This window comes from Chroicocephalus ridibundus, chromosome 10 (genome assembly GCF_963924245.1).
Source record: "Chroicocephalus ridibundus chromosome 10, bChrRid1.1, whole genome shotgun sequence".
NCBI classification, from domain to species: Eukaryota; Metazoa; Chordata; class Aves; order Charadriiformes; family Laridae; genus Chroicocephalus; species Chroicocephalus ridibundus.
In genome coordinates this window covers 23,385,737-23,405,247 of record NC_086293.1, presented here as the reverse complement: position 1 = coordinate 23,405,247, position 19,511 = coordinate 23,385,737, and the positions used below count along the sequence as shown (strand labels likewise).

The following is a 19,511-nucleotide window of genomic DNA, read 5'->3' as shown; positions in this document are numbered from 1 at the left end:
TCCTCTGAAGCTGCATCCCAGTGTGTGTTACGCTTTTTCTCTAGTTTCTGCTGACCTTTGCTTTTCTTCTACAGAAACGTGATGTGGTGGAGACCTCAAACTCTTATTCCATTATAGATGGAACTAGAATAGAGATTACCTTACAAGACCCCAGTGTTCTCCAAGTCCCTAACACTAAAATATTTACATTGATTTGCCTCAGGATTTTCCTTTTGGCAAAAACATCTTTTATCCTTTTCACTTCAGGGTTTGAAGAGCACTTCACGTGAAATCTACTGCCTTCTTTTCACATGTGTTTTGTTAGCTTTGTATATCATCTTCAAACACCAACAGTAAGAGCAATAACTATATTGTGGCAGACGCTTAAGGAGATTCAAAAAGTAAATACAATTTCTGCATCCCACAGGCCAAATATTCTAAAATCACTAAATTCAAAAGAGTTATTTGCTCCTGCTACAGGCAATCCAATTTGAACCAAAGTTATCCTCTATAAAGTATACCAAGGGTTCCTGAGTGCTAGTTTGTTTGTCACCTGAACTGACAGATATTCTAACAATAAATTCAAGTAGCAGATCTTATCTTGCCACTGACAGCTTTTACAACTGACTTTCTGGCACCAGGGAAATACACAGTTCTATAGTCAGGAATGCTAGACACCTTGAACAGAGCAAACAACAGGTAAAGACAGAATCTGACCCTGCATGACATTAACAAACCATAACTCCCTGACATGCATAAATTCAGAAGAAAACTGACTAAATTTTGTTCATATTCTTTTAAGTTTAAATCACTTTTTCAACAACTTTTAATTTCTAACATGAAGAATAAAGTATCTTTTCTTTGAAATATAATAACAGCGCTCCTTCATCTGACAGTTCTACACAGCACATCCCAGAGACTAATATTCACGCTCCTTATCTTTTTCAAATACTGGGGAGAACAGAACATAAAAACCAAAGTTTACTTTCCTCAGATCTCTCTATATCTCAGAAACACACGACCACCTCCTTATCTCTTTCCACTCCCCACCATAGAGCTAGTAGTCTTTCTTCATCATCAGTAACAGCAGCACAAAGCACAAAAGCCAACACACCCCCTTCCAGCATGGCTTATTCACTGTTTCACACCACCTTTATACCATCATTCCTCAGCAGAAGTCCTGCTATTTTAGCCTCTTCCTATTGGGAGAAATGTTTTTATTTTCATATTAGGAAAAAAATATTACTGATGTACTTTTGTTTCATTATACTTTCATCTTCAGGTAATGAAGTTTTGCTCTATAATGAATGTTTAATTTATTCCACACGTTTAATCTGTTCCACACATTTAAACACTATCTTGTTTAAAAAAAAAGTAAAGAAGAAATATTTTGCACTTACCTAAATTGCCATCAATGTACATGAATTTAAATGAAGAAAACAGTGAAAACATCCAAAATAAAGTTAAAAACCAACAAGTATGCATGCAACTCTTAAGACAGATGTATTAAAAAAAAAAAAGCTGAAGAAAGAAGGAAACAACAGTGCAGTGAAAAAACAGAAAATAAGTTGAATGAATATGCTGAACCTACTGGCTTTAAAATACCTTAAAATAGACTTTCACTGATCATAAATACTATAAAACAAACGTGAGTTGAAAATACTTAAGTTGACTACTTTTTCTTGAAAAGAGACATAGTTAAAAAAAAAATCAGGTAATGTTGTTGTTGTTATTCTTATTAAATTAGTTTATTAATGTGACAACATACCTCAGGAAGCATAGTAAAACATGAACATTTCCATTTTTCAGGTTACTATCTTTACCTTTTATGTGTAACCTTGTACTTCACAAGTGTTCACAATAAGCTTCAAAATTTGTGGTGTTCCACACATATACACAGAGACAATGAGACAGGCTGAAAGGTATTTATACCCCCCAAAAGGTCCTCTGTCCACCTGTGGTATTTTGGAAAAATGGGGGGGCCACCTTTCCAACCAGTAATCAAGTGTATACATTGATGCATAGGAAGGAAGAAAATACCTATCTGGGAACTCAAACTGAAGACTTGACTGCTGGTAACTCCCTGCATATTCCATTAGGATCAAACCCCCAGAATTTCAACAGGCATAAACAAAATATCTCAAAAAAAGATGAAGAATAGTCTCAGAAGTGGACAGACAGAGTGAGGAGATAAGAGATCTTCAAATTCCTTTGACTTGCACTTACAGGCTGCCAGCAGGGTCTAAGAAATGGACTGCCCAGTTTGGAAGCAGGCAGGGTTGATCCCAGTCATGGAAACCATTGGGTAAAGTTAACAAGTGGTGATCTTTAAACATATATTATTATTATTATATTTTAATAATAAAAATATGATTAGTCATGCATAACATTTTTCAAGTATATATAGTTTTACAAGTATATATAAATAATACATATAATTTTTAATTATTTTAACTCCACTGACTAGTTCCCAGATAAGCTAGCAAAGTTATATCAAACTAAATTATAGCCCTTGCTTCCTGACTTTTCCTTTACACGGCAGTAAGATGCCTAAAAGAGTGTACTTTGTATGATATGCAATGCATCAGTAAGCAAGGTAAGTGCATGGTGTATTTGGCTTGGCGTTTTTTGGTTCTTTAGTTTTGTTTTTAAGAGCGTACACATTGGCCTGATCAAGGTTTTACTAGGAACACAGTTTAATACAAAGAGGGGAAACACCATTTTGGAATATTTCTTAGTGTATTTTCTTTTACTGTTCTACTTAGATACTTGTCATGAAGCAAAGTAAAAATGAAAAGCATGTAAACATTGAGTAGCTACTCGCAGTTCTGACTTCATGAATACGTACACCCTTATTTACTGATTATTTTATTAGCTCAATTTTGTTAATTGCAGCATCTATGAGTTATTCATATTGCTACAGATACATAAAAATTATTTCAAGGAACAATTTTGTATTCAAAACTATAAGCCTCTCAGAGGAACTGTTCACTATCCTTTTTATCCTTTCTCTTCGTCTAATTAATCAGAAGCGAACTCCTGTAGTATCAGGATAGGAACTAAACTTCAAAAGAAGATCAAAATCTATAATACGTTTTCAAAGAACACATTAAGCAAATTAAAATTACCTGGTTTTCTGTTAAAAAAAAAAAAGGCAATCAAACTCACCATTGATTTCCAACAACAACATGTAACCATCTCATGAATGATAAAGAGCCGCTGTTCATTGCATGCTGTGGTTCATTTTGTATTAATTATGTAGTATTAAACAATGACATTTATAAGTGGGGAAGAGGAACATTAATTTGTGCAACTCAGTTTACAGTTTATTTTTAAAATGTTACAGTAAATCTAATTCAGTTATGGCAATGTCATAAAAGCAGCACGTCAACTGATTAATATGTTGTCCTAGGACCAGCTAATCCAAATGGATAAGCTAGTTCTCCCTCTTTTTTTGACAGACAGGCAACAATCCTGGGAATGAATACTGCTGAATAATTTCTTGTGTCCTCACAGCTCTTTCCACCTCATAGCCTTTTGCTCTGCATTGAAACCTTCTACATTAACTCTTCTATATAACATGTTCAAGCAAGATTAGAGAGAATAACTATCTACCTGGAAAAAGAAATGCAAAAGCTCCAGTTGAGAAATTGCAAATTTATGATTTCAAGATGAAGAACTACTTTAAATTGTTAAAAACATTTAGAGTACTTCCTGCTCCTACATACATAATCATATATAGAGAATAACACTAATTGTGCTGTGAGAAAATATGTCACAAACAATAAGAAAAAAGACTAGAAAAACAAGACAACTAGCTTTGGGTTGTAATATCAAAGAACAGGTGCTCAAAGCATACATTTTTGAAAGTAAAATAATCTTCAAAACAAAATCAGGATTGTCCAAGTTACTATCCATAAATTTCTTCATGGGTCCCTTTTTGCTTCTAAAAGGTTTCATTTTTATCAATTTGCTGTTGAAACACATCACACTTTTTCAGAATATTTCTTCCATTTGCCAAATTTGTTTTCATTCATAATCCTATTTTCCAGCATATTTTTAACCCTTCCCAGCTTGACATTATCTGGCTGCATAACGCATATCCATCATTCAGAACATTGATGAAAGCCTCAAACACATGACAGATCACAACCAGATCCTACTAGACATCTTTCCAATTTGACCATGAATCATTGATAATTACACTTTGACACAGTCTTCCAATCAGACAGGCATCTATATAATAGCAATTTCAGCTCTCATCTCCTGCACCAGCTTACTAATGGAAATCTGAGACAACATAAAAAGTTCCCTAATGTCAATGTTACTACTGTTTTTCCCTTATGCATAAAGCCCATTTTCCTTTCATCCAAGAAAATCAGACTTGTTTGACATTATTCTTGAGAAATCCATGTTAGTCTTTTTTTATATTTTCCCCCATATATTCCTTATATTCTAGAAATAGCTAATAATTTCTTAAAGATACAAATAATTAATGCATTTTACAACTAATTTTTTCTTTCATTTTCCTTACAGTATTTTTCCAGGAACTGCAATAAAACTATCAAACTTACAATTCACTCATTTCTCCCTTTTTTTTTCCCCTCTTTTCTTTTTTTTTTTTGTCAGACAGGTAGATTTGCCCTTCTCCAGCGTCTTGGGAGTTCCTAAAGTTGGCTATGAGACTAAGGGCCCCATTCAGGGTCAACTTCATCATGCACAGCCAAGCTGAAAATAGTTTTTAGTGTTTTTGTAAGAAACATCTCCATTTTTAAGAAAGGAAGTTTCATAATCCAGTAACCCTCAGACACACAAGGATAGATCTATTACTTTTTAGTAGAGATGCAATAGATCTATCGCCTTTTTTAGATGCTGTCAAAAACATTATCTTTAAAATTATAGCTTTTGATAATTTCAATTGAAATTAGTTGTTTGAAAGAATCAATAACCATGTGTATAAGCAAGACTGACAAACTAGCTGACACAGCCAGCTTGGACTTACAAAGCCATTCCTTCAGAAAGGCTCTTCTCCAAATGCTTACAAGAAAACTAATCAGCAATTAGATAAGAGTGATGGTCCTTTCATACATAAATATTTGATTACAAGAGAGGAAACAGCAGAAACACTTGGTCATGTCATAAAACCAACATAAGGCCCCTGTAGAGTTTTGCTGGAACCTGTGGCTGGGATTTGCCATTTCTGACATATCCTAAGCAACCCAGAGAACAGGGTGAACAGTAAGATGACTAATTTACCTCATGATATTAGGTTACTCAGGGCAGTAAAGACAAAAGCCAAATGCAAAGAAGGATTTTATAAAACTAAGTAATTAGGCAAGGGCTGGCAGATTAAATCAATGGAGATAAATATGAAGTTATACACAAGTGAAAATAATCCTGCCTTCATGCATAACATGCGTGCACCTCGGATCTAAACTAATTATAACCACTGGTGAGATTTTTCACTTATGACAGATACTTCCATTAAAATATTAGCTCAGTACTTAGTAGCAGTAAAAATAAAAAAGTGTTGGGAATTGTTGGGAGAGACGTACAGCATAAAAGGAGAAACTCTATAACATAAATGCATAACCCTTTCTATACCGGTATTATGAAAAACATGATCTGTTTTGGTCTCCTTATTTCAAAAAAAACCAAAAACAAAAAAAAAGGTAATAGGTCTGAAAAAGATTCAGAGATGAATCAAAGAAATGTTACAGTTTCATGAAAAGAACTATCACACATGCTAAGATTCTCCTGTCCACAAAACAGCTGAGGGAGGGATGTGATGACGGTGCCCTATAAAATCATAGGTGGCACCGAGACTGGCACTATTAAATGTTTCTTCCAGAGGAAATCCTAGCAAAAGCAGATGAAGTCTAGCGCAAAAACAAATGCAAAGCAGCGGTTCTTCACATGACACGTTAAGCCGTAGGATTCACTGTCACAAGATGCTGGGGACACCAGAATTTTACATAGGTCCAAAAGCAACTGACATGAAAAAAAAAATCCACTCTGTTATTAAGCACACACAAACTGTAGCTGGATCATGAAGAGTAGTAAGTGGAGAGAACACTGTATACTAGGTCTATTCTATGAACTTTTGGACATGCTAGCAATGGAACATAAGCGACCCAGTCATTATGTTATTATAGAGTAAGGATTCATGTTAAATATATAGATAGGGTAAAATACATCCTTTTTGCCTTTTGTTAGGATCACCCTTACAAGAATATAAGATCATTTGTTAAAAATAAAAAGTTATAATATTCTGTGAAATGAATGAACAGAGGACTCAGAGTTACTAATTTACTTTCCCCTCAAGATGAGGAAATAGCTTTTAGGGGGGAAAAAAAAAAAACCAACCTAAACCCGCCCCCCTCCACATCACCACTTTGGCTGGTGATAAAGTATCGAAATACCAGACTCGGATTCCAAATGCCAATACAAAATATTAACGTGACGTTTCCGTAAGAAAGGCTATCAAAAACGAGTGCATTAGAATATTCTTACTACTACTAAGGTGACACCAACTATCAAGATTAGAATGTCTAACAAATAAGGATTCTGAATAGCAGAACCTCCGCCAAACATTTTTTTTTTTATAATAACGTTTCTAGCAGCATCCTAGTGCACCTACTATAAGTAAATATTCAGTAACTACTACTTTCAGTCTAGATACACAACTTATACAAGAAAATAATAAATTAATTCACTGTACTGAATTCCTAATCAAGACCCAGTCAGTTTCCCACTGAAGTAACTGGTATGGGGCTTGTTAGTTCCACAGATATTTAGGTTCATGACATGCCTAAGAGGTGGAAAGTCTGGTGAGAAGCACTAATCATCACAAACTCGGAAGTAAATTAAAAATTTCAGTTGTTGCTGCCTGCCAGCAAAGAAGTTTAGATTGGGCATCTGGAAGTGAGAGAAACACAGGATTGTGTTTTTGTCTGGGGAAAGTTAACAGATGGTCTAAAAAGGAGCAGCTTTAATATAAGACCAGCAGCCAAAAAGTGTGTGGAGACAGCAGTATGAGAATTTTTATGATCTATTCTGTGCCACTGTTTTATATATCTTTGCGAAATAGCATACAACCTCAAAGCTTGACCTTATAGCTTTATTCATCCAGATTAAAATACTTTAATCTTTTTATAACTTTGGGAAAAGATTTTTATGTTGAATAGAAGTATCTGAAATACATATTTACAAGATGCTCTTTTCTAAGGCACAGGTTTTTGAAACATTGCTGAAAACACAACTTCAATTTCCTTCTGTAACATAGAATTACAGAAGGTTGCATATGGGGATTTAATATCATATCTCTTTAAACTTTCAAAAACTGGGCAGCTAAATCCCTATACAGCTCACACAAAATATGCCTCTGGATGTTTATTTATACTTTTGCAGAAGTAGCTCATTTACCCCCTCAGAAAAGGTTGCTGAATATATTTAGACTGTCACTCCAAAAAAGCACTAAAGAAAGTCTCAAAAATAAGAAAATGGGTAGTAACAAATATTATCTTCATCTATAATGTGAGAGAATGCTGCATGAAGGAAATTATAACCTGCATTCAGATTCTTATTAATGTATTTTCCTACTATTTATCAGCCAGAGGCAGATGGATCAAGACATACAATTCTTGTTGTAAACATCAAACTTTTTTCAGCGTAGGATACAGTTCCATAAGAAAACAGCAAGTATTTAGCTGTAAATCAACAGAAAGAAGTTTTCAGAACTACTTACCTGATTTTCTTCATGGGAAACTCTCATTTGTTCTTTAAGAACTGACATTCTGGCTGCTTCTTCTTTCCTCAACACTCTTTCTTTCTTTAGCTCAGGACTCCAGAAAGTTTTGATGCTATTCATGGAGGATCCCAGCTTGCTGTCCTTAATGTCTAGTTCTTTTCTGAGAAGATCATTCTCCCTCTGTAGTTCCTTAAGCTGAGCCTGCAGGTCTAACATGGTACTATCTCTAACCTGCCTCAGCATAGAAGGAACCTGATGGTGGTGATGGTGTGAAGATGTGGTCAGACCTCCATGCTGATCAGTATAAGAAAGGACATCTGTGTGCGAAAGTCCAGCTGAAGCAATATTAGGACTGCTCCCCATAGCTGTGACTCGACCACCGTACACAGCTCGATTTGTAGCCCTTCCAAGAGTCATTGTGCCCTTTGGGAAAGTAGTAGAAGCTACACCTTCATGGTCACTCAGATACATTGGTCCAGATGTTGCATAGGCTGCATTAAGGGATTGGATGTTCTCCATTGATAACGTCTTACCTGTTCCTCCTCCTCCTCCACTATTTGTTCGCCTATGGCCCAGGCGAGGAGATCTTGGCAAACGAGGAGACCTGGAGGGACTTCCCTCTAAGTTGCTGATTGTTCTTGCACTTCCGTACATTTTTCTTCTACTTTGAGGTACTATTTAGTAAGAAATGAGTAACACTAAAGTTGAATATTAAATTTATAATTCCAGCTAGAAATATTGGCAGTTTCACTGCATTCTTCCAATAGGCAAAAATCTATTGTTCCTCTGAAGTCAGACACCTGAAAAAAGATATTATAAAAATAAGTAAATTTTCATCTTGGAAAATACGTTTAAAAATATTCAGCATATATCAGAAAATAAAGTAACCCACTTCCTAGAATAATTACTTTAAAAATAAAATTTACTATACTATTTTGTATTTAGGATGACTAGTTAAAAATGCGTTTTCAAACTAATTTCATTAAGAAAAAACTGCTCATTTCCCTCTCACTAGAAAATATCTTGACTTTGACTTGGTACAACAAGCTTTATGTTGCAGTAAACACCAAGGGCCCAAAAATATATCTTAGCTAATATGTTAATGGACTTAAATGACTGACCATGTGGAATTATACAAAGGAAAAAAAGAAATAGCTGTTGTTGACATTAAGGACTACCCAAACTAAGATATTATATTTTCAAAATATAGTATAAAAGCAACAGTTCAGCAGTTCTGTATATTCTCTAGTAATTAAGACGGAATAAGGAAACAGGCAGGGGTTTTAGTTTTCATTTAGATTAACAAAGAGATTTTCGGATAGGAAAAAAGGATGAAGGAAACCGTGTTTCTAATAGTTCAGCTGTAGACAGTAAAAACATATTTTAGTAAGAAAATTTAACAATAAAACTAAGCTAATTTAAGTGAATATTTTCTTCTAAACAATTACAATGTATTACAACACAGTATTATTTGTTCAATGAAGTACTAGCTTGCTAATATTTGGCGTTAATAAGCTTCTAGGGAAAAGGCTGCATGACAATAATCTAGGTTTTCATTTAGAAAAGGAGTGCTTGTGAAATACAATGTTATTTCTTTTTTCCCTATGGATATCATATTATTGCTTTGATAAAACCATCCTTGCAATTTATTTAACCAAACAACAGACAGATGTGGACCAGTGTTCCGTTTACAAATTCTTCAATACTATCATTATACATTTACCAAGTTTCAAGTAAGTTTATTAACTTTACATAGCATAAATATAAACATACAATAGGACTTCAGGATTAGGTAGGCCCACTGATTATTTTTTTACTTTTTTTTTTTTAAACAAGTCTAACCATTTCAACAAATTTGTAGTATTAATTAAATTGATGGTTATTAAACAGATCTAGTACTGTTTATTTCAAAGGTAACTTGAGGAAGAACAAAAGTTGAACTCACTCAAATCCAGTAATCTTTAACCATACCCTCAAGGCATCCTCATTATCTATAGATACATTATTTCCCAGTGTTTTAAAACATCTGTTCTACATTTGCTGTGAAAAAGGCGTTGAGGCAGGGGCAGGCAGAAGGATGATTTGTCACATTTAGTATATTAATTTCTATATTAAATAATTATTATTAGTAGTTGTCACGCTCTAGCACATTAAATCCTCACCAACAATGTTATCATAAAAAATTATGGATACTAATGATGTCAACAAACAAGAAGCATGCCGAGTTCTCCACTGACCCCTCATTATGCCAAGCAAGCATACACCACACAGCTTTATGAGTTCTAAGAATTCCTTGGTATACGCTACCTTTTCATCAACTTTAACAACCAGCAGAATCTAAAGCATTTTTGTTTCATTCAAATTACCAGTATGCATCTGAATTAGCTGAGATGTTTCAACTTGTTCCAACTACTATAACACAACAGTGGCCATTCTTGTGAATTTTCACCTCTTTCACAAGAGGTCACAAGATTCAGAAGTGGAAGGCACTACACTACACTGAAATGTTGATGACAATGCCACTATGGGTGCTGGGCAAAATATAAGAGTGTGATATTTATTTAAGATTGATAATTTGGAAACACTGAATTTGTATTGCACTCAGGCTGCTCCATTAAAAGTAATTCATTTCAATGCAAACATTGCCCTTGGCAAAACGGATCAAACAAGCTAACAAAACATTGTTCCATACAAAGTATATTAACAAGACTAGCAATTCTGTCATAAAACAATACCACTTTTTGCCATGTACAAACAGCTCAGCTATATACATTGGCACATTTTGCCATATACCAACAACTCAGCTATGCATAAAGCAAAGCAGGGGTACTTACTTCAATAAGATAATGTAGGTTTTAACTATTTAGGGAGACATAGATACAAAATTACATTCTAGCAACTCTTTTCTACTTCAGGATCACATAACATGAGTAGTTTTAGTTCTAGACGTAAAAGCCCGATCCAGCTTCTCAAGCCATGAAAACTTCTTAAAGCTTCCAGAATTCAGCCCCAAGGTGCACAGATTTAAAGGAACCAGATGTAACTTGCAGATTTGCATTTTCAAATTTTGACATTTTATCATGAGTATCCAAATCTACCCCCCTTTTCAGTTGTCACACATCGTTCAAGTGATGACCCACAGCTTGTTCCACAAAAAAAATGGTGCAGCTTTTCTGCCATCTCAACTTCAATGCATTCATCAATAAAAAACGTACCGCATTGTGACTGGGGGCAATGCAATTACTCAATGCACTCCGAGAAATGGATCCTTGTATATTTCTAGTTTCCTGAAAAAGTTCTGTAGCTCCTTCAAAGAGGATCTCAAATGAGATCAGAGTTGAAGATCATTTTCCTTCTACTGGCTCGGGGCAGATCCTGTGCAAAAGCAACTGCCTTCTAGACTGGTACAATTCTGCCCCCCAAAACCAAAATAATCTGGCCTGGTGTAAAACTAAGATTGCTAGCATAAACTGTCAATGTCAATTTAAACTGGATACAATCAAATATTTTTAGATACAGCAGAGCTGACACATACCCAGGTGGTGTGGGTAGGTGCAGCTTTGTTGATCCTAAAAAAAATACAGGTATAGGATACCCTTACCTCATATCAATACTGTTTTTTGTTGCCACAGTCTGATAAGTAATTAATTTATGCTGCTTCTTTTGAGTCACTTAATATCCTACTGAGCCTTTTGTTTGCATCTCTGATATGTACTTTTAGGTACTTATTTTGCCTTTTAGAGTACATTAGTAGAGGTCTGTCTTCTTTTCTCTACTTGTGTGAAGTTTTGAGAAGCTTTCATCTCAAAGCAGAGAACACTTTTATCTTACTTAGCACTCCAGTGCTTATTATTGAGCCTTATTGAAAACGGGAATCATCATCCCTCATCCAAAGGGAGGCTAACTTCTGTTTGGACTTCCACTTTAATAATAATGTTCTCATACTGATTTAACATTGTAACTTTCATATGTCTGGAAAAATTCTGAAAGTAACATGAAGAGAGAAGTAACATTTCTTTGGTTTGTGGTGTTCTGTTACCTCCACAGCATTTTCAATTATTTTTAGGGGGAAAAGTAAAAATATTCTAATCCAGATGGAGACCTCTACATAGTAATTGGAAACACACTGACAATATGCTTGGTTTTCTTACTTTCATGGGCTAATAAAGATAGCTCACAGATCAAAAGCTGAAAATCCTGATCTAAAGAAATTCTTACAGTTTATCTATATTTTCATTTGCAATTTGTTACCTGCTACAACCTGAATTATACAGGCTGGTTTTCTTGCAAAAACCTTCAAAAAAGGAAAGCACATCAAAGCGTGCTTTTTGGAAACGTATACATTTTAAGGATAAACCCTGAGCCTTCCTTTACGGCTGTGAAAAGTCTCATACACAGCAGAAGCTATATACACCATTGCTTTATTTTCTACTCTTTACTGCTTATACACAGAGCCTTCCTAGCTTCAGAAAGATTTACTGTGTGTCTCAACACATCAGGAATTGGAGGCATGAAGAAGCAATATCTGCCTCAGGGCCTCAACAATTGCCACACAGATCATCTACTGCCTGGAGAAAAAGAAAAAAGAGAGGAGATCCCTTCTCACATCTTCCCATAGAACCTGCTGACAAAGAGCTGTTCTAGTTGAACGTAGAGTGGGCAGGTGAAATATAGATTATTCTATCTCAAAAACAACATTGATTTTATATTGCTATTTTTATTTATGGGGGGGAAATTATTACTCTAAAGCAATCATTTTTCATCCAGTATTTCAAGGATGGTTTTGCTGAACTAAAGCATAACACTTATGCACCATAGTGTAAGGGGTGGAAAGACAGATAAATGGAATCAAGAGAAAACATAAGAATCTCATATATTATGAGGAGGATGGGAGAGCTGTATAGACAAGAACTAAAGAGGCCAACTGTCCCTCTTGACAGAAGCCCAGAAGCTGTAGATGTTGTTGTAGCAAGCACAAAGGAGCTCCAATACAACTCATGAAGGTTATATCCCCCTAAAAACTTAATTGAGACAAAAAGTCATCCAGATTCACTTAGTCTGGTCTGGGACAGATTGCAGATCCGCTGCATGCATTTTCCCACAAGAGGTTATTTTGAGTTTTAAAATCCAAATCAGCTTAATAGTACTAGAAAAAACAGATGCTCATTTACTTGTCTCAGTATTTTCTTACTTTAAAAAAATACATTTTAATGTACTTAATGTATGACTTAAAAACTAACCATTACAATTGTGACTTAAATACTTTGCATTGCAAACAAATCTATATGATTGGATTCAGAAAATTAAGGATGCATTCTTGGGGTATTTCACTAACAAGAAGGTGATAGCACTCAGTGTGGCTAATTCCAGAGCAGATTTAACAACTTTATTGGAAAAAAAAAAAAAAAAAAAATATCGACTCACACTATCCTGGAAAACACCAAGAAATGTAGAAAAATTTCAGTCACTAGATATAGGGCCAAATACAAAAAAATGTAGCAAACCATTCCTCATGAGATATTGCCATGACAGAAATCATAATATGAGCAAATATTCAGACTACACTCATTGACTACTAAATCTAAATTATCATCTTAACCATACAGAAATCTTTCTTCATGTAACTAACAGCAGTCAAATATTTTTAGTGAAGGGTAAAGACTTGATTTCTCCCTTCTGTTTTTTGGGGGTTTGGTTTTTTTTCTCAGACTAGGGTACACTATTAGTTTCATAAGGGTCAGCATTACTGTTTCCTTATCAACAACTGATAACCAGTATTTCACTTTGTGTCAATATATCTCACACGCTGACCATTTACACCGTCTTCATGGGCAGACATAGTGGGGCCAGAACAGACACTAAAATACAGGCTGGGGTGGCAGGCAGGGGAAAAGGCAGAGGAAGGAGAAGAGAAAAAAAAAAGAGAAAAAAAAACACCACACAAAAATCCTGACAATTATGCTTAGAAAGCTTAGGGCCAATTTAGACTTTCTGTGTCTCCTCCTCTGGCCAGAATCACTTACTCAGCAGTAAGTTTGGATATTAGCCAAACACTTAATAGCTTTGCACAACTACTTGCCAATATTAGCATTGAGTCAAGAGCTCAAACATTTGTAATACTACCGAAAGCTTTAAGGAAACTCCTTCCTTACAGCTATCCTCACCAAACAGCATATAGCAACAGCTAAGTGCAGAAATTATCAATCTGACTTTTATAATACTCGATGGCTTCCGAACTGCCTAAAACTGTTTAGTACTATAGAGCTCCCCAAATATAAATCAAAGGCAACAAAACAGAAGAAATAAGAGACGATGTAGAAGACAACGCTCCTATACTCTCCACCAGGACTCATCTTCTTGACTACATCTGTGGACAAGGTAAGAGCTACAGATGTCATCTGTCTGGACTTCTGTAAGACCTTTGACACGGTCCCCACAACATCCTCCTCTCTAAACTGAAGAGATATGGCTTTGATGAGTGAACTGTTCAGTGGATAGGGAACTGGTTGCACGGTCACATCCAGAGGGTAGTGGTCAACAGCTCAATGTCCAGATGGAGACTGGTGATGAGTGGTGTCCCTCAGGGGTCCATACTGGGACCAGTACTGTTTAATACCTTCATCAATGACACACAGTGCGATCAACCTCACCCTCTGCAAGTTCACAGATGATACCAAGCTGCGTAGTGCAGTTGACATGCCTGAGGGATGGGATGCTATCCAGAGGGACCTGGACAAGCTCAAGAAGTGGGCCCATGTGAACCGCATGAGGTTCAACAAGGCCGACTGCAAGGTCCTGCACCTGGGTCAGGGCAACCCCCAGTATCAATACAGGCTGGGAGATGAAGGGATTGAGAGCAGCCCTGCCCAGGAGGACTTAGGGATATTGATGGATGAAAAGCTGGACATGAGCTGACAATGTGCACCAACTGTATCCTGCGCTGCATCAAAAGAAGCATGGCCACCAGGTTGAGGGAGGTGATTCTGCTCCTCTACTCCACTGTCGTGGGACCCCATCTGGAGTACTACATCCAGCTCTGGAGTCCTCAGCACAGGAAAAACATGGACCTGTTGGAACAGGTCCAGCGGAGGAGCACAAAACTGTTCAGAGAGATTGAACACCTCTCCTACGAGGAATGGCTGAGAGAGTTAGGGTTGTTCAGCCTGGAGAAGAGAAAGCTCTGGGGAGACCTTCTTGCAGCTTTTCAGTACTTAAAGGGGGCTTATAAGAAAGACGGGGACAGACTTTTTAGCAGAGCCTGTTGCAACAGGACAAGGGGTAATGGTTTTAGACTAAAAGAGGGAAGATTTAGACTAGATATAAGGAAGAAATTTTTTACGACGTGGGTGGCCAAACACTGGCCCAGGTTGCCCAGAGAGGCAGTAAATGCCCCATCCCTGGAAACATTCAAGGTCAGATTTCACAGGACTCTGAGCAACCTGACCCAGTTGAAGATGTCCTTGCTCATTCCAGGGGGGTTGGACTAGGTGGCCTTTAAAGGTCCCTTCCAACCGAAACTATTCTATGAATCCCTGTATTTTGAGACACCACAAAAGGAAGAAGATTCACAGAAAAAGTTCTGTGCCGTAAACACACGTTCTGTCAAACAGTAAGGATTTTTTTAAAATAGAGGAATCATTTAAATACTCTCTTATCACAAAAAAACCCATCACTGTACACAGAAATCCAGCGATACATGTGTATTTAAAGTAGTGACCAAGAGCCAGAAATACTTCCTGCACATTCTTTTGTTTTTACCTTGATTTTTGGCTGCTTTAACAGTGGCTTGACACGTCCTCATAAAAGAGAACATTCTTTTCTTTGCATGTTTTTTATTATCTGCACTGATTTAAAAAATAAAAACCAGCAAGCTGATGCAAACAAGATACAGAGAAGCAAAATCTATTATACAGTATGCTTCCTTTCTTCATTAGTCCGAGCAGCACAGCATGTCTTATTTTAATAAAGTAATAAAAAGATAATGAACACAATGCTGGTTTATATGGGGTTAGTACAAGCCCTACATTGTTTGTAGCAAAAGGGCAAAGTATTTTTTTTTCCTATTCACCACTATCAGACTGATCAAATTACTTATTTCCCTCCCCCATTTTTTAATCGTAATAAGAAAATCACCCATTTCTTCCTACTACTCTACTATTCCTTAGAAGTTTAAAAAAAATACGTATCTATACCTGACAACATTAAAAGCAACATCATCTTCAATTAGGTTCCTTAGAGTGTCCTGAATCTGCATTTTCAATGTTTTACTATAGTCTGCACAATAAATTTATTTTTACTTGTCAATAAGCCTTGATTTACCTACTTTCTCTTGAAGTTATTTATAAAAATGCTACATATGTAGCTGTGTATAAAGTTAGTTTCAAAGTCTGTTTTGATCTTGCAAGTTAGTGATGTCCCTGAACTCATATAAATGCTAAATATAAGAATTGGCATTTATCACCTCACAGGAATAGCTCATCACACCTGCCTGCCTTCCATTTCTATTTCATACAAAAGAAAACAGTATGTGAAGGAGAAAGCAGGAATGGCGGCTGAATATGCCTCTAATGACATACACGGAAAATAAAGTTGTCAGGTATTCTAATGTTGTCAGGTGCAGTGACAGCAATTAATGCTTATCATGCGATCAGAAAACTCCACCAATGGTAATATTTGCTTAAAATGAAGTCTTAAAAGTCTTGAAAAACAAGCAGTTCTGACTGAATTATCAGGACTGTCAACTATATTACTATCAAGTATATTTAAGTGAAGAGTTAACAATACCTTTTTAATTCTCTTAAAGACTGCTAAACTCATATAAAAATAAGGCTAGCATTCAGTAGAGGTGCATTTTCTCAATGCGCTGACTTTTTGTCTTTATTACGATGCTAGAGACGTAATTGGTTTAAAACACTTTTGAAGCATCCTATTAATTAAAAATGGGCTTTAAATAAAAGTAAAACTTAAACTTCACCAACTGACACCTCCATTACTTTGTAACTTTTACGTTAGGTCTCTCTTTGTTGTTGAAACACCAATTCTTAACATTTTATCTCTAACATTTCCACTAAAAGAATTCTTCCTTGCACTCTTGCACATTACAAAAGAAAGCCTCCCTAGGGTTTCCAAGATGCTTAAGGGAGGTGAGTGATTTAAGATTTTTTTTAAATTTTTTAAAATTTTTTTTAAATTCTTTCAAAGAGAGAAGATAGATCATTTAAGGGATAGAAACACATACATTCCAAAACGCTGTCTGCATGTCCTCAGTTTTTTTTTATTCTTCTCAACTTTAGTGCACCATAATAACCTTCTCGGGATATACAGATATTTCTAAAGCCTGGGCAAGCTTTTGTCTAGAGAAAGAATTCCTAACATTTTAGTCTGAAGATATGCAGGTGTCTTTTGTGTGCTAAATTCTGTATCCTAGTCTGTATTTATTGTGTCTTCCATCCTACAATTGTTAATCACTTGCTTCTTATTTCTTTTTCAGTAAGAAATCTCATTTATTAATGCAAGCCTGCATTTACAAAGTCCAGTCTTTTGTGGAGGATTATTCTAAGCCACCTGGTTAGCCAGACAAATAGTATTTTTAGTTTAATGACTATTAAACAACAATAAAAAAATAAATGTCTTAAATTTGTATTAAAATATAGTCTCCTTTGAGTAAAAATATTAAAATGTAAAAGTATACACCATCCTTCAGGATAACTTGAAAATTATGCCTAATGAGCAGAACAATTTTGCTTTGCTTTTGACAAAATTTACCTAACTTGAATGACTATTTAAAAGTTTACAGAAACAGTGTCTTTGTTATAGATTGAACTACCTTTCTATTTTCAATTGAGAAGTTAGAGCTTAAAAACAAGCATGATCTAAGTTAACCTGAAAGTTTTCTAGCAAAAACTAGAAGACCAGGTTTGTTCTATTATTTCTAAATTTAAAATGGCAACAAAAGCCACCTTTCTTCCCCTTTTAAGTAATATGTTAGTTCTTATTTATACTTAATAATAACAAAAGCCTAATTTTTAAAGCTTCGTTACAGAACACCTGGAAGTCCAAGACAGACACAAGAGACAATTCCAGACATATTAAAAAAAGATATATTTTTTTCTAGCAATACTACAGATACATTTCATTATAAACATATGTAAAGAATCAAATGAGGACATCATTCAGCTTGAATTTCCGTTCTTATAATTACTTTTAAAAGGTAAAGAAAATAGCAGGGTAAAGGAAAACTAACAAAAATTTTAAATAAAAAAAATAATATATCTACATTATGATTTAAAGAGCCAAGCTTCTTTTTCTTAGCTGCCATCTGATTTGCCTTTCTCATGGAGCATCCAAGTAGCACACAATAAGAAGCGAAGCAAGTGGTTTGATTCACATTTTCAACTTCATATTGCTAATTTATCATCTAGTCCACATTTCTTCTGCCTTGATTATGAGCGAGGAAAACTGAACCCTTGACAAAGCAAATTACGGTCCAAATTCCTCAATCAAAAGGGAGGGAGGTGAGGATCTAATTAAAAAAACCAACCAAACAAACAAAAAACCACAACAAACCACACACACATCTCCAAATCATATGCTTGCTAATGACACTGAGTTGTGATTCCAATAATTGTGTGCATTTATTTTTTCCACTCACTTATTCTGGACTAACAGAGCCCACTATGAGAGTAAGCAACACTTATGAAGACAAATATTATTGTAGGAGTTTCTTACGTTAACAGTTACATCATCATGCAAGAAGAGAAGATAGGATAAGGATCACTCAAAATATGTGGGAATGAGGAACCAACATGGAGAGCTGTTGTGGTGCTTCAGACCTTGCAGAAAGCACTCTTAAAATTCAGGTATTGAGAAGATCATCTTTGATCTTCAAAAGTAATACCAATAAGAGATTCATAAAAGTTATATTTTATAAAAATATGTTTTTAATGTTTTTATATGTGTGTTCATACTAAAGACATTGCTTCAAATTGAAAGCTTTTGTAAACACCATGTGACACCTATTATCTTTCTTTCTTTTAATATCATGACATTAAACAAGTATTTCCCTGCAAATTATGTCTGCAATCGGAAAAGTCACACTTCTGATGCACCAGAAATGTTTTGATAATGCCAAAATAAGCAATGTTTTTCAAATAAAGCCACAAAGGTAGAATACCGAAAAAACTTGTTCCGTATGTTCATGCAACAGCAAACATCTACGTTGTCAACATTCATACCAACAGCCTTTGAAACATAGGCTGTTTACCTGATAACACATACATATATTAAACGCACATCAAAGACTGCAATTATGTGTTTCAGGAATAAAACCTAAGAACCAAAAATTATGTAAATGGAAATTGACTAAATTTATAATTAGATCTGTCTATTTGTCTATTTTCACATTAAGTATGTTTAAGAATATTCTGTCATTTACATTAATGTAATGTTTTTCATTTTAAGATGCATTTAAAACTTGTAAGTCTATCTCAGAAATAATCAGAGATACTTCTACGCAATGGAGTATTTTCAATTGAATTCACTAAGGCTACTCACATGAATGTTATTAAACAGAGGCTTACATATTTAGAGGATAAAGCTCTACCTTTCTCTTTTGCTACAAAGCTTCCATTCTCATCAGAAAACAACAGAATAGTCATAGCATCAGCTATTAAGACTACCTGTGTAACTTCCAGCATTTTCTTAGAATACTTAAATATCATTATATTTACAATTTAGCAAACCTCAATGTCCGCTATGCATTTTACATTTCTTGGATTCAAGA

The 19,511-nt window shown here is 35.2% G+C and overlaps 1 protein-coding gene across 13 annotated transcripts in view; it reads right to left on the bottom strand.

The window, feature by feature from the left end:
• The window catches only part of ERC2 (ELKS/RAB6-interacting/CAST family member 2), a 508,713-nt gene that overhangs the window by 483,421 nt on the left and 5,781 nt on the right, over nucleotides 1-19,511 (bottom strand). For all 13 annotated transcript variants that reach the window (XR_010072774.1, XR_010072776.1, XR_010072778.1 and 10 more), the window contains exon 2: nucleotides 7,727-8,529. Coding sequence is in view for 1 of the 13 variants with exons in the window: in XM_063347991.1 (XP_063204061.1) it covers nucleotides 7,727-8,383 (657 nt within the window). In the remaining 12 variants the exon portion in view is untranslated. The remainder of the gene's footprint in view (nucleotides 1-7,726; nucleotides 8,530-19,511) is intronic.